The 18,834-nt window shown below is 45.1% G+C and overlaps 1 protein-coding gene across 1 annotated transcript in view; it reads right to left on the bottom strand.

Annotated features, from left to right (window-relative positions):
• PPA1 (inorganic pyrophosphatase 1) overlaps positions 1–18,370 on the bottom strand; it is a 156,733-nt gene extending 138,363 nt beyond the window's left edge. Inside the window, exon 1 of the mRNA XM_040434746.1 lies at positions 18,228–18,370. Within this exon, the coding sequence (XP_040290680.1) occupies positions 18,228–18,288 (61 nt within the window). The 5' untranslated portion in view covers positions 18,289–18,370. The remainder of the gene's footprint in view (positions 1–18,227) is intronic.
• Between the last annotated feature and the right edge of the window lie 464 nt (positions 18,371–18,834).

The raw sequence follows: 18,834 nt of genomic DNA, 5'->3' as shown, positions 1-18,834 counted from the left end.
GGATCTGTGGATGGCACTGTTATGGGGGATCTGTGGATGGCGCTGTTATGGGGATCTGTGGATGGTGCTGTTATGGGGATCTGTGGATGGTACTGCTATGGGGTGGGATATCTGTGGATGGCATTGTTATGGGGTGGGGGGATCTGAGGATGGCATTGTTATTTGGTGGGGGATCTGTGGATGGTGCTGTTATGGGGAGGATCTGTGGATGACACTGCTATATGTCATCCACAGATCCCCCTCATAACAGTGTCCCCCAATACACCGGGCCCCGCCGCTCACCGAAGTATTTATAAACGTGAATCCTTATCCTGTTATTAAGTTGAACTAACGCTGCCCTCTCCCATGTTCCCCTGTATCCCCACAGCACTTACTTAAGCTTCCATAGCAGGCAGAGCGGACGGCACCAGTAACGTCACTCACTGACGTCGCGCGTCTGCTCCACCTGCTTCATTCATAAAGTGGGCGGAGCAGGCGCTCTACGTCAGTGAGTGACGTTACTGCTGCCGTCTGCTCTGCCTGCTATGGAAGCTTAAGTAAGTGCTGTGGGGATACAGGGGGAACATGGGAGAGGGCAGCGTTAGTTCAACTTAATAACAGGATAAGGATTCACGTTTATAAATACTTTGGTGAGCGGCGGGGCCCGGTGTAAAAAAAAGTATTCTATTTATGTATCGGGGCGGGGTATCGGCGGCTGAGTACCGCCGAGAAAACTCGGAATCGGTCCCGATACCGATACTAGTATCGGTATCGGGACAACCCTAATTACTATACAGGAAATCACAACCACCCGGTCTCTGAATAATGACAACAACCTTATCAATAATTCATGTACACTACACCAGGAGGAAGCTCCTCAATCTAACCATATACACTGGACCATTACCAAAAATGTATCGGCATCTCTATCAATAGCAGGACCTTCAACTACACTATCTTCTTTTTTATCCCTGCCACCAGTCATCACCCCAACCACAATAAATCCGATAATGAAAAGTGCCATTCAAAAGTCGCATTCAAAATACCGGATCCGTCCTTCCTGCGCAGACCGAAAAAAAAAAAAGGTGAAAAAAATAAATGCCGGATCCGTTTTGCCGGATGACACCGGACAGACGGATCCGGCATTTCAATGCATTTTTCTGACTGATCAGGCATTTTTAAGACTGATCAGTCTTACAAATGCCATCAGTTGGCATACGTTTTGCCGGATCCAGCAGGCAGTTCTGGCGACGGAACTGCTTGCCGGATCACTCTGCCGCAAGTTTGAGTAAGACTACTTTCACAAGGTATCTGCTTTATATTAACTGTCACGTGCCGGAGACCCAAGGCAGACCTCCAGGACGTCAAGCAAACAGGACACAGGCAAAAACAGACCAAGTACCCACAGAGAACTTTATTACAAGTATAATTAAAAGGACATAACAGTAAGCAGGAAGGTAATAGTGATCGCACTACCACAGAACCAAGTGCACTGGCAGAACAGAGGCAAAACCCAGAGAGCGGAGTTCTAGTCAGTCCCGTTCTTCACAGAGCCCCTGGTGGTGGGGATGAACTGGACCTAGGGCTCACTTGTCACACCTCCAGGAAGGTCCTGGTACACTTGGCCCCTACCTGCAGAGAACCACACTGGTGAAACCACCAGCGGAAACAGAAAAAGAACTGGAACCCAAGCAAACATAGCACATGGAAAAGACAAGACAAATGGGAACCAGCACAGAAGCAGATGCCTGGACCCCAAGCGGAATGGAAGTATGGCGGTCTCAGGCAGAGCTGCACACAGACAAGAGATTCCCCCTCTGGGTAAGCAAGGGACCCTCTCGCGAAGGCAGGACAAACACGGGATAGGAACAGAAGTAGAAAGGAACTACAGGCAGACAAGAACAGACAAGGATCAAAAGCAGTAGGCACTGCCAGGCATTACAAAGGACAGGATACAATCAGAAGCAGTTTAGCACTGCTAGGCTAAGGAACAGACAAGGATAACCTAAACATCATACAGGACAGGTACAGATCAGACAAGGACATAACCTCAAACACCATCACAGAACAGGTACTAACAACATCAGAAAAAGCAGCAACACGTTACCAGGCGACACCACAAACAAGTGTAGATGGCAAGACCCCCTGGGTCAGCAGCAAAGGGGCTACACCTAGCAAGACACAGGAAAGACTGAGCACAAGCCCCACAGCTCACAGGTAGAAATAGCTGCTTAATGAGGGCACATGAAAGCCACACCCAGGCACAGATCAGGGGACGTTAACCCCATCAGAACAGGAGTACAGAACCACAAAACACACAGGCTGTAGTACAGGACATTGCCCCTGGCAACCAGCATACACGGAGACCACCGCAGCCAGTACACCAGTGCACAAACAACCCGTGTAACACAGACAGAGAAGCATCACGGGGGGAGCAAACATTCACAGGCAGCAGTTCACAGGAGACAGTTCACAGCAGCCAGCACGCAGCCCCAAGCAACCAGCCTGCAGCCAGTACGCGAGAGGGAATGCAGCCAGCCTACACAGACACAACTGTCACAGTGAAACGCACTGACATTAACCCACAACATATTCTCATTTTAAGACCAAGTTTACCAACAGAGGGAACGAGATGGGTACGAAATTTGCCCTGAGTTTTGCTAACCTTTTTATGGGCAAATTTGAGGAGATTAACTTTATAAATCTAGATTCTGGGAAGAAGACATTAGGCCAGATTTATCATTAGCTCAGGTCAGAATAATGGAGTGAAAAAGTCCCCCAAAAAGTCCCAAACGCTAAAACTGCGCACAAATTTGCAACTTTTTTCTGCTCTGCACTATGCTCGCCAGTTTTCTGAAAGTGGGCGTGTTTTCTTATGTAAATTAATCTCTAGACAGATTTACTATTGGGACTATTTAAAAAGTCGCAAAAAAGTCGCAATTTCACTCCAGTGAGGACCATGCTTATCTTATGAGACTTTTTAATAGAACATGCGACTTTTTCATAAAAACGTGCGACTTTTTCGTAAAGATGTGCGACTTTTGTAAAGCTGCTTACTGACGGATAAACTGCTACCGTCAAACCACATTTATTACAGTCTTAAAGGGCCGATCATAAATCTGACTTGGCTAAAACTGACTTTAGCCATATGTGAAAGTGGAGTGAGCTGTCAGAGTAATGATAAATCTGGCCCATTGAGGTTTATCATTGTTTTTAGAGATGAGCGAATTTTTGATAAGTTCAATTCGGCTGAGTCGCCGAATTTTACAAAAAAATTTGCTTTGTGACGAATTACTTCATCACAAAGCGCATTTTTTGTAAGTAGGGGTCCAATGACAGGGAGCTGAAATAGCGCAGCCCCCTGTCATTGTACCCCTCAGATGCCGCGTTCATACATGATCGCGGCATCCGAGTGTAAAAACTGTGTGAAATTAACATTTAAAAATAAAAATATTAAAATTACCGCCTCCATTTGCTTGCCACAGGCCAGCCGCCGCCATCTTGCTTAACGATCTGGAGCGAAACCTTGCACGCCGCAAGATTACGTAATCACGCCTGCCAGGGTTGTGACGTCATACGCCACCACGCATGGGATTTCAGCAGAGATCTTTAATCAAGATGGCGGCCCGTCTCAAGCAAATGGAGGAGGCAAGTATGATTTCTTTAGTTTTTTTACACTATTTCAGGTTAAATCGATTCGCTAACATGAAGCACGAGGAAATTCGGCTTCGAAGTGAATTTATCCTGAAAGAAAGCACTTCCATGAACAAAGCGGAACCTTGTCCTTTAGATTTAAAGAAAAAGGCTATCCAAACAGTGCAATAGAATGCTCCCGTGAACGAGCCTCCAAACTGACAAACCGAATGTCTTTGCCCTAAAAAAAGGAAAGAACCCTTGTAATCTTAATCTCATTACCACTTACAACAGTAACCACACTGTAGTAAAAAACATACTATCAAAATATTGGTATATTTAAAAAAATAAAAAGACCCCATTCTGTGTAAAATAATACCGACTGGACCCCGTCTGACTTTCAGAAGGGAACAGACTCAAGAACATCTTAGCCCCCAGAAAACTTAAAAGCCTAAGCACAACCGGGTGTAACTCTTCGAAAACAAAATCAGACTAGCCAGCGTATATGGGGCAGCCAAAAGTGCAGACAACCCAGATGCATGTGCTGTAAAAGCATAAGTACCACTACCTCATTTCGTAACAATCAAAACGGCGAAGAGTTTCCAATCAGAAGCAACTTAGACTGTAACTCCACCCATATCATTTATGTACTGGAGTCCCCATGTGGCCTCCAATACATAGGAGAAACAATACAGACTCTACGTAACAGGCTTAACAAACATAGATCAAATATAAAAAAGAAATTTTGTAAACATAAGACATGCCGTGGACAACCATGATGGATCTTACCATGACTTTAAAGAGGACCTTTCATCTGTTTTACTTATAGAAGCTAAATACCTGTACTTGCGGGGTACCACCCGCTGATGCTGCCACCCGTTTTTTTGTTTTTTTTAAACATCGCCCCTACGCCCTCCTGAAGTTTTTGCGCTCAATATGCTAATACCGAGCATCGGTACAGGGAGGAGGAGACGCCAGGGTTTCACAGCTTAGCAGTGTTGCTTCTCTTTAAGATACAGTATTTTAACTTGCCAGTTGAGTATTTATTTTATCCTTTTGATGTATACCAGCTTTTTAGACTGTCCATATTTTATTTGGTTTGTGAAATTGTACACAGACACTTACCTTTCTTTAAAAAAACAATCAGACTGGCTCACAGTATTTTTGCATTTATTAAAATTACTTTATTGACCCAATACAATGTTACACATATCCTAGTTAATTGTCAACATAACAGCATATATAAATAGGTACTTTAAATGCGGAGCTCTCGCATATACCTAAATGACAGGAGTACTCCAACTATGACCTCTGGTTTTGCTATGTGGTGTCCGTCTGCTACGTATTGAGATAAACTATCTGAACACTAGAGATAGTCTATCTGTTGATTTGCCTTGATCTAAACATAAATTGTTCAGCCACTATTCCGTTAGCGGTCGCTGATAGATAGTCTCAGCAACTATGTTGCTTAATATTGCGGTTTCCTACCTCCTGCCACGAGGTAGTCACTCTGCTCGTTCTTCGCGGCGTCTCAAGTGATCCGACCAGAGAGTGGTTTGCTGGTCGGTGATGGTATCCACCTGCGCCGATCGAAGTAGCGGAAGTTGATGTAGCAGAGCCGCGCCGGTGTATTCGGCAAAGACGTCAATATTAGCACACCAATAAGTCAGTCCACTATAATGGTATTATACCGCTTGCACCGCTTGAGGTTATGGCTGATATCGTGCTCACCCTTTTCAAACTGCATGCAGATGAGATGGTCAAGGCAAAAATCTTTTTAAAAAAAGATGAAAGCAGAAACAAAAATAACGCACCACTAGCTGGGTCAGGTTCACACTAGTTCGCACTAGACGCGTTTCGGAACCGTAGTTCCTTCCTCAGTAGGCAAATGTGTAATGCTTACCTTTCTTTCTCCCTAATCATATCCACCTCACGACTAATCACATGACTCATTTTAAAGAATCATATACAGTCATGCTTTTACATACAATTTGACGAGACCGTAGACACCATACAGTATAGGGTAGGGCTTATCTCCCTAATTCTCTATTTACACAGCCCCCCCATATGTCCATTCGATCTGTGAAGTCAGGCTAACAAATCACAGCTTTTATTTTTTCTTTATAATCACTTCTGCATTTGTATTAATTTGGTTTGTCCTTTTATAATAGGTACAGTGGTCTCCAATAATGGTCATTCCTCAAATCACTCTTTCAATGGCACGTAGTTCTCTATACACGCTCCTGTTATTCTCCCTTCCACCTAGTGGAACCGCATCTAGCGTCCTGTTGTTGGGGTAATCAGCCATGTGACCGTGATCACGTGACAGGGCTACCCAGCGTACACACGCCGTTCAATCCTCTGGTGTCCGGGTTACCAGTCACGTGATCGCTCTCCTGCGACCACGCTCTGTCTATCTGGCATCGGGTCATGTGACAGCGACCATTCCGATCACATGACCAGACCAGCAAAGCACATTGCCAGCAACACCCCTTTCTCCCCCTGCTATGGGTCATGTCACCGCATCCTCAGCGATCACGTGATCTAAGCTTATATCTCCACTGGAATATTTTTAAACATCTCCACTACTCTTTTCTTTTTCTTCTCATCTTTAATGGGCCTCCATCATGTTAGTCCACAAGTGAAGATCTTCGAAATAAAGCTTTTTATGCATGAACTAACTTCACACTCTAGGACACATCCCACAAAGGGGTGCCCAGATGTCAGGGACAACCTCCCACATGTGTTCCCACTGTTGTACTGTATATCCAGCAAGTGTAACCTGATGAAGGGGACCTAGGTATCCCCGAAACGCATTATTTTGTGGATCACCTTCAATAAAGAAGATTTGCATAACATCCACCTGAAGCCAGCTTGTTTTGCACCAAGCAGAATAAACCCCTGAAACCATGTTCAACATAACAGGTTCCCTTTAAAGTTATGTATGGAACAAACTAATTATTTTTGTGGCTAAAACTCTGATCCAATCAAAGCCCGAGTTTCACAATACCTTAAACTAAAAAGTTCAGTATGTGCAGACTTTAGGCCTAGGATCACATGCCAGATATCTTCACAGAATCTTTAAAACTTAAGACCAAAAAATCTCCATAAGACTTGATTCCTGGTGTGGACCAATGTCCCATTACATAAAAGGGGGTAATTCAATGTCAAACTGCTCATTAGCTCACCACCACTGAAGAAAAACCATGGTCATGGTAAGGTGGACATGTACACCTCTAGGGCTGTCTGAAAGTTGTAGGGGGCGAGACATGGCAGTAGAAGACTGTCTACTTTCATATGTAGTCAGTGGCAATGCTATGGGGAGGGGGGGTCACAGTTTTCGCAGATGCACTTGGACCTCTAGAGGGTCCCATAGATTCTACACCATGCTAACTCTGCTCTTCCTCTGCCTGCTCTACATAATAAGTCCTTGGTGGACCCACCCATAGAGCGCCACTATGTCCTGTACACCCACAGTCTATGGAGGCTTCCTCCAAAATGTTGTGTCTGAGCATTGTAAACATGAGGCACAGTGCCATTGATATGATAACTTCCCCAGCAGGTTGGCCTGGTCCCACTGGCAATGCAGAGAAAAGTATTACTAAGACTCTAATACCATTCTAAATTGTCCTGTTCCCCGATGGCTTCTGCATGCATACATGGAGTATGCCTCCACAGAGGTCTATCTCTGAGGAATGAATGGGGTATTACCTTGGGGGCACAGAAGGGTCCCTATTACTAAGTGTCAGGCACAGAGTGCTTATTGATATAAGGGCATTGCAAAGTGGGTATTACTGAGCTGGGGCACAAAGGAAGCACTGCTGTTTAGCGGTGGGCACAATAAGGGAATTATTATTATGTGGGGGCACTAGGACTGTGCGGGACTAGTATTGTGTGGAGCACAAAAGGTATATTAGTAACTGTATGCCAGTACATTAAAAATAAGCAAAAGTATAGCAAATTTCATAAGTATGTGAAAATCTGCGATTTTATAGTTCCCAGTTACCACATATAGTCCACTTTCCCACAATGCAGATTTGCTTTGCATTTTGCTCGTTTACTACAATTAAAAACAGGAGTGCAGAGAAAAAAGGAAATAAGGTGCATACAGACCATGCGGGAAAAAAATTCAATCTGCTGTGGATTTTGATGCAAATCTGCATGTATTACATTAAGAATTTGAGCAGATTTCACCGCCCACAGATTTTCTTTCTGTAAAATGTTCATGGGGTTTCCAAAGCTCCATACATATGTAGGGTATGGTATGGACCCCTGGGATCCCACCTGATTTCTCTACAGAGTCACAGAGCCATACATATAGTTGCGGCTGTGCCCGGTACAGCAGTTCATTCCCATTCACCCTTCTCCCCCTCCCGGTTGACCTGGAGCATACTTGCCTGCTCCCCACTGCTTAGTTTTGGCTCCTTCAGTTCGCCGTACTCCGGTTCCCCTCTTCCGGAGTTAACCGGCGGCACATGTGTCATTGGCTGCAGCGGTGATGTGTGACCCAGTCTGAAAGTTGGCAAGCAGGACACTGAAGTGCTGGGACCGAGCGGTGGTGAGCAGGTAAGTATGCTTCCCTCCACAGTTCTAGGACAAAAGTGGTTTCAAAGCTGAACAACCCTTTTAACCCTAAACATTACTCTACATCCTAAAGGTCTTATATTGCAATAATAATGGTCGCAATTGAGTTTTCATCTGAATTACATTCACTATCCAATTTCTGCATCAATCTCATTCTCTTCTCTTCTTCAGGAGTCCTTCCGTTTGGGAAACCATCCATAAAAGTGGTTTCCTGGGACAATTAAAAAAATTTTTTAACACACAACCAGTGTTTCCTTACTGCCCTGGCTTAGCACACCGGAAATGGCAAGAAGGATCCACTCAGCCAATCAGCGGCAGGTCACTGATAAGGCCAGTGATTGGCTGAGTGACCCTTTCTTGGCAAACAAGCTAGAAAAGGGTAGTGGAGAGCAGCAGAGGATCAGTGGAGGGGAGTAATTCTTTTTTATTATATTATTATTATTATTATTAATAATAAACTTTCTGGCCCATTTTCTTTTTTTTTTTTTTTATTCTCTCTGGAAAGTCTCTTTAAGCTGCACAAAGATTAGAGAGCAGAAGAGGCCATAGTAGCCGAATGTAACCATGACCTACAAGCAAGTTTCCCAATAAATGCTTACGTTCTTGAGCTTGCCGCCAACATTAAGAACATGTTCGAGACAGACAGTCTCATAACTGCTGATATTTACAGAAGATCCCTACCGCAGACACGAATGACTTCTAAATAAGCCAATTTCCCGCAATTCTCCTTTAGGGGCTATCCAGCCTTAAAACTGATAGTCCAAGATCAATATCAGATCAGTGGGGGTCGGAGTCTCGGCACCCCCCCCCCACCGATCAGCTCTTTGAAGTGGTCTGTGCGAGTGCTGCAGCTTCTTCATTGCGTCCGGGCACTCTTTCAGCAGCAGTGGTGCAGGGTGTTACAGCTTTGTCTCATTCACGGTTATTTTGCGGTGAACGATGTAACACAAGTTAAGAATTACCTCAGCTCCCTATTTATACATGGAAGCAATGCCATCTCCCATAGCGAATAGTAAGGTTTTAATCATTTACATCACTGTAAATGGCATAATCCTCCTTGGCTAGAGGAATCTTTGGGCTCCGCTGGGAAATCTATAGAGCAACCTCTGCCCCCTGTGATAACACAGACAAGCGCCTTCGTGAGGGAGGAGGTTTCTGCACACTTACAGGGAGCCTTCAGACAGAGAAAGGAGAACCTACAGGATACTGGAAGATGCTCCCTTCTTCTAACAAGGTATCTTACAAAGAGTCATACATGCACACATGCCGATTCAAGTAAATGATAACATGAGGTATGCTTTCCAGCAGTTGTCAAACATTTTATAATAGCTTAAAAAAAAAAATTAAAAAAAATCACCTCACAAATCACCAAAATCACCTCACCCTGCCACTCCCATCCAGACTCTTCCAGTCAGTCTTTACTTCCTGGTCCCTTCGACAAGTAAAGGTGACCGCTCTGCTAAACCCTGACTGAGGTGGGTCACTCTGTGGCCGAGCAGGAGGGACAAGACACCATTTTCTTTACGATCCTAAGGCCTCATGCACAAGACGGTATCCATTTTGTAGTCCGCAAACTGAAGATCCACAAAATACAGATACCGTCCGTTTGCATGCCCACAAAATGGACAATAGAACATGTCCTATAATTTTCTGAACAGCCACATGGATGTGGACTGGACATTGACGACATCCATGTACTGTCGCATTTATTGTGGACCCATACAAAATTAAGCACGACATGGACCAAAAAAAAAAAAAAGAAAAGTTCCAGCCAAAGTACCATAGTTCCTGTACTATAAGGGCTCTTTCACACTTGCGTTGTCCGGATTCGGCGTGTACTCCACTTGCCAGAATTACACGCCGGATCCGGAAAAACGCAAGTGTACTGAAAGCATTTGAAGACGGAGCCGTCTTCAAATTGCGTTCAGTGTTACTATGGCAGCCAGGACGCTATTAAAGTCCTGGTTGCCATAGTAGGAGCGGGGAGCGGGGGAGCGGTATACTTACAGTCCGTGCGGCTCCCGGGGCGCTCCAGAATGACGTCAGAGCGCCCCATGCGCATGGATGACGTGATCCATGCGCTTGGGGCGCCCTGACGTCACTCTGGAGCGCCCCGGGAGCCGCACTGACGGTAAGTATGCTGCTCCCCCGCTCCCCGCTACACTTTACCATGGCTGCCAGGACTTTAGCGTCCCGGCAGCCATGGTAACCATTCAGAAAAAGCTAAATGTCGGGTCCGGCAATGCGCCGAAACAACGTTTAGCTTAAGGCCGGATCCGGATCAATGCCTTTCAATGGGCATTAATTCCGGATCCGGCCTTGCGGCAAGTGTTCAGGATTTTTGGCCGGAGCAAAAAGCGCAGCATGCTGCGGTATTTTCTCCGGCCAAAAAACGCTCCGGTCCGGAACTGAAGACATCCTGATGCATCCTGAACGGATTTCTCTCCATTCAGAATGCATTAGGATAAAACTGATCAGGATTCTTCCGGCATAGAGCCCCGACGACGGAACTCTATGCCGGAAGAAAAGAACGCAGGTGTGAAAGAGCCCTTAGATGCATATTTTTCCCCACAAAAAGAGGGGGGAGGGGAATGGCAGTGTGTCGTATAAAGTGAATACTCCATTATGGAAGCGCTCACTAAAAGGGTTCTTCGGGCTTTGAGTATTGATGACCTATCCTACCCCCCCGAACGATCCGATGTATGCGGAGACGGCGTGCGCAGTGTGCACGTGCCGTCTCTCTTCCTTCTCTCTGCTGCTTTGCCATAGACATAGCAGCAGGAAGAGACGGCACGTGCACACTGCGCGCACAGTCTCCACCTACAATTGATCAGCGTGGCTGCTGGGTGATCCGTCCCCCACCGATCTGATATTGAGGACCTATCATCAATATAAAAATCCCAGACAACTCTTAATACAGTGGGACCAGGAGAGGTGAATATAGTGGGAGCTGGCTTTACTCACCGCTCCCTGGTCTTCTCCGGGCACCGCACTGTGCTGTGTCCTGACTGAGTACAAAGTCATCAGGTCACAGTGCAGCGCTGCAGGAAAAGTGCATGATCTCCCGGGTGGTTGCGCCGTCTGGAGCAGGAGAGGTAGGTTCTTTTATTTTTGTCTGAAAGGTAGGGGGTCTGAAAATATTTTTTTTCTTATTTTCCTCCCCTAAAACCTAGGAGCATCTTATAGGGCGGAAAATACAGGTAGTAACAAAAAGCATCAAGTAATGTTAGTAAAATCAACTTAAGACAACCTCCTTATACAAGGAATAAAGAAGAAATAAATTTGTTGTAAAAGTGTTGCCCTCTAGACAGGCTGTCTAGACCTGCTTCAGATTTATCACAACGGCCCAAGCAGGATGATAAATCCAGCGCAGGGACGGACGCTTTTCTCTCCCTCTATACCAAATATTGGTTGGCTTACTTTGGGAGAGATTTTTACCCCAGAATTGTGATACAATTTTGGCGCCGAATGGTGCATCTTAGGACCTGCCTCTGTCTAGTAAAGTTTGGCCCCTTCTGCTAAACTCTGTTCCCTTGCAGGCAGGCATGTATTAAAAAAAATAAAAAATAAAAAAAAGTGTAGAAACCTGAGCTGCACCATATTTCTGCAATTTGCGGCGTTTTTTTTATACAGATTTTTTTGGCACAGACACATTAGCAAATCTGGGACCATATTATCCTTACATACAAGGGAGGATACAGATCACGCGTGCACTAATAAATGGGAAGACTAGATGGACCAACATCTATGTCCCAGTTATGTCTACGGGTCCTTGAGCATGGGCTGATTTCCTGTATCCAGCGCCGATCGATGATATAGCAAGTCGATCATCACTCATTTAGACCGATTTATCGCTCGCGATCTCTCTTATTCCTCCCACATGTATGTATGCTCGATTCGGCACTATACTAGACTATAGGCTGCTAAAAGGACACTCTGTTGTCATCTACCAGGTCCTTGGGGCTCTGTGGATACATTCAGCATATGCACTGGGTATTTCTCCTGGACTGTGGTGTGAACAGTCTAAAGGTCCTTTTCTGCAGGCTGATAAGGCAAACGAGCATTTGTTTCCAACTGTTGGTCAATGTATGCATATCAGCTAAGACATGAGCAAACTATCGTTTATTGCCCAATCACATTTCAAGGCGGGCATTAATCGGCATCTCTCAGCAGATTTATACCTACCGTATATACCCGTTGCATGTGCGCTTGACAGATGAAGGCATCTGTGTTGGTCCCATGTTCATATGTAGCGAGAGCAAAGCCTCTAGGTGTAACAGTAACGCCCCCGTTGCTCCTAGAGGCTCATTTGCATATATTAAAACATCATTTTTCTCAGCAATGTGGGCATATATGAACATGGGACCAACACAGATGTCTTCAGCTGCCAAGTGCTCATGTAACAGGTCAGTCAGGTTCATAGGTACAAATCTGCTGACAGATGCCCGCCTAAAAATTAGCCAATAAACAATAGTTTGCTCATTTCTTAGCTGAACCGTGTTTCCCCAAAAATAAGCCCTACCCCGATAATAAGCCCTAGCGCTATTTTGCAGGGTTTTTGGAGTAGGCTTAAAATAATAAGCCCTACTTCAAAAATAAGCCCTAATGGCTCCTGAGCTGCCATGAAACTGTGGGCGGGCGGTGCAAGCTTCAGTGAATTAGCCTTCTAAATGGTAAATGATGCCGACAGCCACGCTTCCCTTCACTATCAAAGTTCTCACTTAGGTGAAGGAGGCATAAAGGAGGAATAAATGTAGATTTTTATGGTTCATGAATACCGTACCAGTTAATGTACACGAAGAAGGAAATAGGATCTGAAGGAATACTTGATGCAATTAAGGGTTTGGAGAGTTATGCTGTTTTTCCAGAATGTGATGACCTGATTATACTGTATTTGATTAAATCTAGATTTTTTGTTCAAGCATAAATGTGCGATTGTTGTTCATGGAGCCAAAATAAGTTCTACCCCAAAAATAAGCCCTAACCTTTTTTCGGACAAAAATCTTATTTTCGGAGAAACACGGAAATAGCCTTGCATTAAGCACTGGTTGCAAACAAATGATCGATCGCCTTATCTTCCCGGGACCTTTAGACTGTTCACACCAGGAGAAATAACTGGTGCATAATTGTTAAGGGTATACAAAATCAGGAGTGGAGCATAAAAGGAGAAAAAGGGAACAGGATAGATACTTCTCTTTTTACGAGATCACTGCTGGTTCCGGCTTTCGAAACCTGACCATGTGGCCATTAGTGATGAGCCATATTCGATTTCGCGAATATTCGATTTAATATTTGTCATTATTCTATTTATCGCAAATAATATGCAATTTAATTATTCGCTTATTGCGATTTTCTTTTAACTGTATAAGGCAACTTTCCTATTGGTTGGCTATATAGAATATTCGCATTTTTTTGTACAGTTGATCGCATACTCCTCCTCGACAAGCGTCCCCGTCACCATGGGAACGCCTGTGGGTTAGAAATTACCATCGGATCTGTGTTTTCCCTGAGCTCGTGAAAACTCAGATCCGATGGTATACTCTAACCCAGAGGTGTTCCCATGGTGACGGGGACGCTTGTCGGGGAGGAGTATGCGAACGACCGTACAGATTGAAAAAAAAAAAAGAAGAATATTCTAAATAACGAATATTCGCTATATTGCTATTAGTTTTTTTAAATATTCGTAATATTCTAAAAACAAGACTATATAGCAAAATAGCAAACATTCGTGAAATACACATAGAGACTGCAATTTAGCTAATATAGGGCTACAATTTTTTTTTATAGTCTAATTTTTTTTGTCTCTTCTGAAGTTCAGATTTGGAAAAAATGTACACTATTAAAAAAATAAATAAATACTATAGCACTATATTAGCTACCGTAAATTGCAGTCTATATGTGTATTTTACGAATATTCGCTATATTGCTACAACTTCGTGTTTTCGAATATGACAAATGTTCTAAAAAAACTAATATATAGCATTATAGCAAATAGTCGTCTTTTTTTTTTCCCACAATCTGTACGGTCGTTAGCATACCCCTCCCCGACAAGCGTCCCCGTCACCATGGGAACGCCTGTGGGTTAGACTATACCATCGGATCTGAGTTTTCACGAGCTCAGGGAAAACACAGATCCGATGGTAATTTCGAAGCCACAGCCACATGGTGATGGGGACGCTTGTCGGGGAGGAGTATGCGAACGACTGAACAGATTGGAAAAAAAAATAAAGAATATTCTAAATAACGAATATATTCCCTATAATGCTATATATTAGTTTTTTAGAATATTCGTCATTTTTTTTTTTCCATATGAAAACATGATTACTCCCTGCTTAAGTTGCTTGTGGGCCAATGACTCATTGACCCGCAAGAAAGAAGCAGGGAGGAATCATGTTTTCAGATGTTAAAAAATGATGAATATTTAATATAGCGAATAAATGGCACTATATTCGAAATATTGGCAAATTAGCGAAGTTGTGATATTCGCGATTAATATTCGAATATTCACGCTCAACACTAGCGGCCATACCCAACCTCATTTTCTTAAAGGAGTTGCCCTACTTCAAATAGTGATTTAAATACCACACCCTACAAAGTTACTGGTCGAGGGAAGCATAGTTACCTGCAGGGTTGGAGTGGCCTGATGTTGTATGTGGGTCCAAAGTGACAGAAGACAGGGCAACACAAATATGCGGGGACAACGCAAGTGGGCGGGGCCTGTAATGCCACAGTATTCAACTGTATCTCCATCCTGAGGACTGTAATACAGTTGAGTTCAGGAGGGCGCTATGAACGCAGCCTGTGGCTCCCTTGAGCATTGGCCCACCTGGAATTTCCCTGTAGGGTCTATGGCCAATCTGCCCCTGCTTACCTGCTCCCTGATACTCTGTTCCGCCATAATAGGTCCACCTCTGTCTCCAATGGATTTCGGTTCCCACATGTAAACTTCCGGCATGGACAGGGGTCACAGAGTCTCTTGGGGGACACATGACTGCAGCGGCCAGTCATTGGCTGCAAATGAGCACATGATCTCCATCTATGCCGGATACAGACATGTGGGGACCAAAGAGCAGTGGAGCCACGTGGCTGGAGATCAGGTGAGGATGCATCCATCTGGGTGGTACTTAAATAATGATCTGCAGCTAGACACCTCCTTTAAGCTCTTGTATGGTCATACTATTAATAGGACCCTACAAGTTTTCAGCACTTGTTCCGGTGAACTTGTCACAATCCCATCCAAGAGCAGATCTTGAAGGGTGCGGCTAAGGTACATCCAGCACCTATGGAGGAGGCAGGCGTCCACCGAGCTCTGTGCACGTGGTGGACGTAAGAAGACTTTTTGGAGACCTACATTACAAATTAGGAGCACATATAGAGCAGGGTTCTACCAATTTTATTCATCTGTTCACAGGGGCTGGACCTCAGACATATCAAGTTTAATTACTACACAGTGATATGCAATGTTCTAATATATGGGCCTCCTTTATCAAAACTGGAGCACAAGGGAGGGATTGGTTCGTATGGGCAACAGGGCTAGCTTTACGGTTTGAAAGACTTTAGTCCTCACCATTTCACTGCTTGCTGTCAGTAAATGGAACAATTATATTTTCACATTTATAGCTAAGCTTTTTTTTACATTCCTAGAGCTACCATTGTATCCAGGCAGAGCAGTCCACTATGAGACAAGCAGAGTGATACATGTCCTCTGCAATCACAGGAAGACATCTTGTTGAGAAATAGAAACATCAAGTCAATTAGACCGTTCCAGAACTGTTCACGATTCCATTTTCCCCAGAATCTTAAAGGAGTTCTCTGCGCTGATCTGTGGGGGAAAGATGATCTGCTCAGTACCTACTCCTCTGTTGTCTCCATCTCCGCTCCGGTCAAGATCAGATGTGTTCCTGAGTCTTCCTGTTCAGCTGCATATACTGTACACACAGATGAAGAGGAAGACTCCGGAACACATCCGGTCAGAACCCGAGCGGAAAAACCCACATCCAGTCCCCATGGTCACATGAACGCAGTGGAAACAGCGAAAGTAGCGGTGCTACACAGCGGTAAGTCTCGAGAAGACTATCTTGTCTCCACAGGTTAGCATACAGCAAGGTTGTAAAGTCCAGAGAACCCCTTTAACCACGATTACATTTCCTGTTACTGAAAGAAAGGATTTGGCTCATCCACTCACAATGGAGGCCGCCACAATCTGTCACTATTATCATAGTGCACCGGTATATATATATTCTGTAAGGTGTACAGAGCAGCGCTATATGTTCTGTAAGGTGTACAGAGCAGCGGTATATGTTCTGTAAGATGTGTGGAGTACCGGTATATGTTCTGTAAGGTGTACAGAGCAGCGCTATATGTTCTGTAAGGGGTGTAGAGTACTGGTATATGTTCTGTAAGGTGTACAGAGCAGCGCTATGTGTTCTGTAAGGTGTACAGAGCAGCGCTATGTGTTCTGTAAGGTGTACAGAGCAGCGCTATGTGTTCTGTAAGGTGTACAGAGCAGCGCTATGTGTTCTGTAAGGTGTACAGAGCAGCGCTATGTGTTCTGTAAGGTGTACAGAGCAGCGCTATGTGTTCTGTAAGGTGTACAGAGCAGCGCTATGTGTTCTGTAAGGTGTACAGAGCAGCGCTATGTGTTCTGTAAGGTGTACAGAGCAGCGCTATGTGTTCTGTAAGGTGTACAGAGCAGCGCTATGTGTTCTGTAAGGTGTACAGAGCAGCGCTATGTGTTCTGTAAGGTGTACAGAGCAGCGCTATGTGTTCTGTAAGGTGTACAGAGCAGCGCTATGTGTTCTGTAAGGTGTACAGAGCAGCGCTATGTGTTCTGTAAGGTGTACAGAGCAGCGCTATGTGTTCTGTAAGGTGTACAGAGCAGCGCTATGTGTTCTGTAAGGTGTACAGAGCAGCGCTATGTGTTCTGTAAGGTGTACAGAGCAGCGCTATGTGTTCTGTAAGGTGTACAGAGCAGCGCTATGTGTTCTGTAAGGTGTACAGAGCAGCGCTATGTGTTCTGTAAGGTGTACAGAGCAGCGCTATGTGTTCTGTAAGGTGTACAGAGCAGCGCTATGTGTTCTGTAAGGTGTACAGAGCAGCGCTATGTGTTCTGTAAGGTGTACAGAGCAGCGCTATGTGTTCTGTAAGGTGTACAGAGCAGCGCTATGTGTTCTGTAAGGTGTACAGAGCAGCGCTATGTGTTCTGTAAGGTGTACAGAGCAGCGCTATGTGTTCTGTAAGGTGTACAGAGCAGCGCTATGTGTTCTGTAAGGTGTACAGAGCAGCGCTATGTGTTCTGTAAGGTGTACAGAGCAGCGCTATGTGTTCTGTAAGGTGTACAGAGCAGCGCTATGTGTTCTGTAAGGTGTACAGAGCAGCGCTATGTGTTCTGTAAGGTGTACAGAGCAGCGCTATGTGTTCTGTAAGGTGTACAGAGCAGCGCTATGTGTTCTGTAAGGTGTACAGAGCAGCGCTATGTGTTCTGTAAGGTGTACAGAGCAGCGCTATATGTTCTGTAAGGTGTACAGAGCAGCGCTATATGTTCTGTAAGGTGTACAGAGCAGCGCTATATGTTCTGTAAGGTGTACAGAGCAGCGCTATATGTTCTGTAAGGTGTACAGAGCAGCGGTATACATTCTGTAAGATGTGTGGAGTACCAGTATATATCCTGTAATGTGTGAGGAGCATTGGTATACGTTGACATCCTGCAATGTGTGCAGAGCACCAGTGTACGTCCTGCAATGTGTGCAGAGCACCAGTGTACGTCCTGCAATGTGTGCAGAGCACCAGTGTACGTCCTGCAATGTGTGCAGAGCAGCGGTATATGTTCTGTAAGGTGTACGGAGCAGCGGTATATGTTCTGTAAGGTGTGTGGAGTACCGGTATATGTTCTGTACTGTGTAGGTAGCATTAGTAACACTCTATAATGTATATGTTATCTGGGTCACATATGAGTCAGGCCATTCCATTAACCCCTCTCACTCACATCCCCTACCGATCGCACTGTCTATTCCCCCGGTCACATCACTCACTGAAGAAGAGCCGGTACTCCAGGCTGTTGGCCTTGGCCCTTTGCTCCACGCTGAATGACATGCTGCAGGTCCTCTGTAGTCTGCTCTGGCTTGACGTCAGGCACAACAAGGACAGGCCGGGCGGCGCGCAGCGACCATATTCTCTCACACGTCTGCCCGGCTCTTATTTCATTGGCCGCAGAGGCCGTGGGTGTGTCTTGGGCCGGGCCTGCTGTCAAAAGAGAACTCTTTATAGCACACACCCACAGAACTGACAGCCAATAGCCGCCAGCCGTAGTGAATGGGCGTGGTCCAGAATACGCAATGAATGAAGGGGAGTGACGTCATGCGCGCCCTGCCAGACGAGGCTGAGAGCTCCGCCTTCTGACTGACGTCGTGCTCTAGTGCTGGCGCCACGTGGAGTTAGCCATGCTGGGTGGCATCTAGTTACCTTATGATGGTTTAGTCAGCTGGCTCCCAGTTAGGTAAGGGACTTTCCCACCTAGTGGCCAGGCCTGGTACCTGGAAGTGGATAGAGCAGAACACTATTTCCCATTGGACCGTCATATTCTCAGTGCTCAGAACTGGTATAACCAGAGAAACATCTCTGTTCACAGGATCATGCACC

This window comes from Bufo bufo, chromosome 6, assembly GCF_905171765.1.
Source record: "Bufo bufo chromosome 6, aBufBuf1.1, whole genome shotgun sequence".
Lineage (NCBI taxonomy): Eukaryota > Metazoa > Chordata > Amphibia > Anura > Bufonidae > Bufo > Bufo bufo.
Note: the sequence above shows the minus strand (reverse complement) of the source record. Positions and strands in the feature narration are given on the sequence as shown.